This window comes from Thalia democratica, chromosome 9 (assembly GCF_965202585.1).
Source record: "Thalia democratica chromosome 9, ktThaDemo2.hap1.1, whole genome shotgun sequence".
Lineage (NCBI taxonomy): Eukaryota > Metazoa > Chordata > Thaliacea > Salpida > Salpidae > Thalia > Thalia democratica.
In genome coordinates, this window is record NC_139173.1 from 20,408,538 (window position 1) to 20,411,269 (window position 2,732).

General features: G+C 28.6%; 1 protein-coding gene across 1 annotated transcript; it reads left to right on the top strand.

Annotated features, from left to right (window-relative positions):
- The first annotated feature begins 1,015 nt into the window (after nucleotides 1-1,015).
- LOC145844144 (DNA polymerase delta subunit 2-like) lies at nucleotides 1,016-2,390 on the top strand. The gene has a single exon (XM_082951506.1). The coding sequence runs from the start codon at nucleotides 1,024-1,026 to the stop codon at nucleotides 2,296-2,298; it is 1,275 nt and encodes a 424-aa protein (XP_082807632.1). The 5' UTR covers nucleotides 1,016-1,023; the 3' UTR covers nucleotides 2,299-2,390.
- Nucleotides 2,391-2,732: the final 342 nt, after the last annotated feature.

A 2,732-nucleotide genomic window follows, 5' to 3' on the forward strand; every position in this document is an offset into this window, starting at 1 on the left:
ACACTTTTTTCACATTTTGATCTTATTTTATATAGTTTTAACTAAGCTACAAGATTTTTTTTACAGATTTTAAAAATTCAAAATAAACTTTGAGATATAACCGGTCAAAGTCGGAGGCAACAATAGATTTCTTATGGGAGGCGCAAACTAAAACAGCTAAAATAGACTATTTCACTAAAAATCTATATCCTACGTTTTTTGAGATAAGTACCTAAAAATCTCAAGAAGTTTTCCTTGATATATTTAGAAAATTCTGTCAGAAAGAATTCTTTAAATTAAAAAAAATAAAAATTTAATATTAAAATTAACAAAAAAAATATTTTTTTTTTAAATTGTTTAAAGTTTTTTAAAAGTTGTTTCGACAGAATTTTCTAAATAATGCGAGGAACATTTCCGTAAAATTTAAGATGGTTATCTCAAAAAACCTAGGAGGAGATATATTTATAGTGATTTCTAGTTATTTGCCATTTTAGTTTGTGCCTCCCATAAGGAACCTATTGTTGCCTCCAACTTTGACCAGCTATATCTCAAAAATTATTTTGAACTTTTAAAATTAGTAAAAAACAACTTCTAGCTTAGTAAAAACTATATAAAGTAAGATCAAATTGTAAAAAAAGTGTTTTACCCTACCCCCCTATGCCCTTAAGCTATGTACACTTTTCTAGTAATAAAAATAAAATTTACAAAATTAAACTAGTTAATATTATACAATATTATGAACCCTCTCCATAACCTCAAGTTAAGGGAATAGGGGAAGTTAAATCTTATTTTTTTGAAATTCAGTCTTAGTTTTTAATTAATTAGATAAGCTACTTGTTACTATTTAAGTTTAACTTGTTTAAGCTCAAATTAACTTTTGAGAAATAAGAGATCAAAGTTAGAGTGTTCATTACGTTTTTTATAGAAAGCATAAACTAAAAGGGCAAAAATAATGTTTATTAGTTTTACAAAATATACATATTATAGGTATTACATTTCTAAAAATAAATTTCAACTAGATTTTTAATACAAACTACTTAAATAATGGAAAGAGAAGTTTTAAAAATTCAAGATGAATCAAAATCATTTTTCAAAAACATAAAACAAAGTATCAGTTGCCAGTACGATAAAATTTACCAAGTTAGAAGCTCCTCTCTAAGACCTAAATTAAAAATGAAAGCAATGAGCTTGTGGAGCCTTCAAGACCATGAAGTTGTTGAGTTATCTAACATTAAAAGAGATGTGGAATGTTGTATTATTGGTATCACTTTCAAGGAGATGAAATTGCAGCCATCTATATTGAAAGAAGTCAGTGATGAGTTTAAGTTTGATGCAAAAGAATGTGAATTAAATAACTTTACATCAGAAGAGGACAGTCTTATTCTCGAAGATGGTTCTCAGCGTATCACTTTGACAGGAAATGTTGATGTTGGTCAATTCTATACTGGTACTATGGTTGCATTTTATGGTAAGGAAGAGAGTAGTGGTATGTTTAATGTTGAGAAGCACACTTATGCTGGTTTTCCTCCTCAAAAAAGTATTAAAATTGAGTCAGATACTGACAAATATGTTTTGATTGTTTCTGGATTAAATATTGGAAAACAAGCTAATTTAGAACTTCAACTTTTGTTTGATTTTATTTCTGGTCTAATGGATTGTAAATTTTCTTCTCAAGTTTCCCATTTAATTGTAGCTGGTAACAATGTGTCAAAGATTGTATTAGACAAAGAAAACAAATCATCTGAAACTGACATGAGCCATGAGAAAGCAATCAAAGGTTTGGATGAGGTCATATCACAGCTGTTACCTGACATCAGTGTCGATTTGATGCCTGGTGAAAATGACTTGGGCAGTTTCATTATGCCTCAAAAGCCTTTGCATCCAAGCATGTTTCCTTTGAGCAGGAAAAACTTGAATAAAAATTTCCGCCTTGCAAGTAACCCATACAAATGCTCAGTGAATGGTGTTGACTTTCTTGGCACTTCAGGACAAAATGTAACAAATATGTCATGTTATAGTAAAATGGAAAGCATAAAAATTTTAGAAGACACACTAAGAGCTCAGCACATTGCCCCTACAGCTCCGGATACTTTAGGTTGTTATCCCTTTACTGAAAAAGATCCTTTCATCATTGAAGAATGTCCTCACGTCTACTTTGCTGGAAATCAGGATAAGTATGAACATGCTGTGAAAACTGAATGTGATGGCCAGAAAGTAGATTTGATCTGCGTGCCTGATTTCACAATCACCAAGTCTGCCGTACTTTACAATCTGTCTGATCAGTCTGTACAGGAACTAAACATTTCTTGTTTTCTTTAAAAAATTTATTGTGCACTTTGATAGTAGTTTTTTATTGTTTTAAAAGTAAAATTAAGTTGATTTTTATTAGTTATTTTATCTTTAAGCCTGTTTTAAATGTGTAAAAAATTAGGTAATATATCTGTTCTTAATGTTTTGTAAATTAACAAGTAGTCATTAGATATGTGAACTTAATATTTAAGTGTAATTAAGGAAAAATGTTTCATTTAATTTATATAAAAAAACAGTATTTAAGTCTATGTGATAAATAAATACACAGTTTAGTTTTTCTAGTATTGTGCAGAGCATTTTTTTAAAATACTCAAAAAAAAACTTTTCAGTTTAAATCAAAATGTTAAAAGGAATTAACTTAAAAAAAAACTGAAGATTAACTTCCTTGAAGTTAAAGTCTACAAATTATTATGAGAAAATACTGTTTGTTTATACAAGTTTTT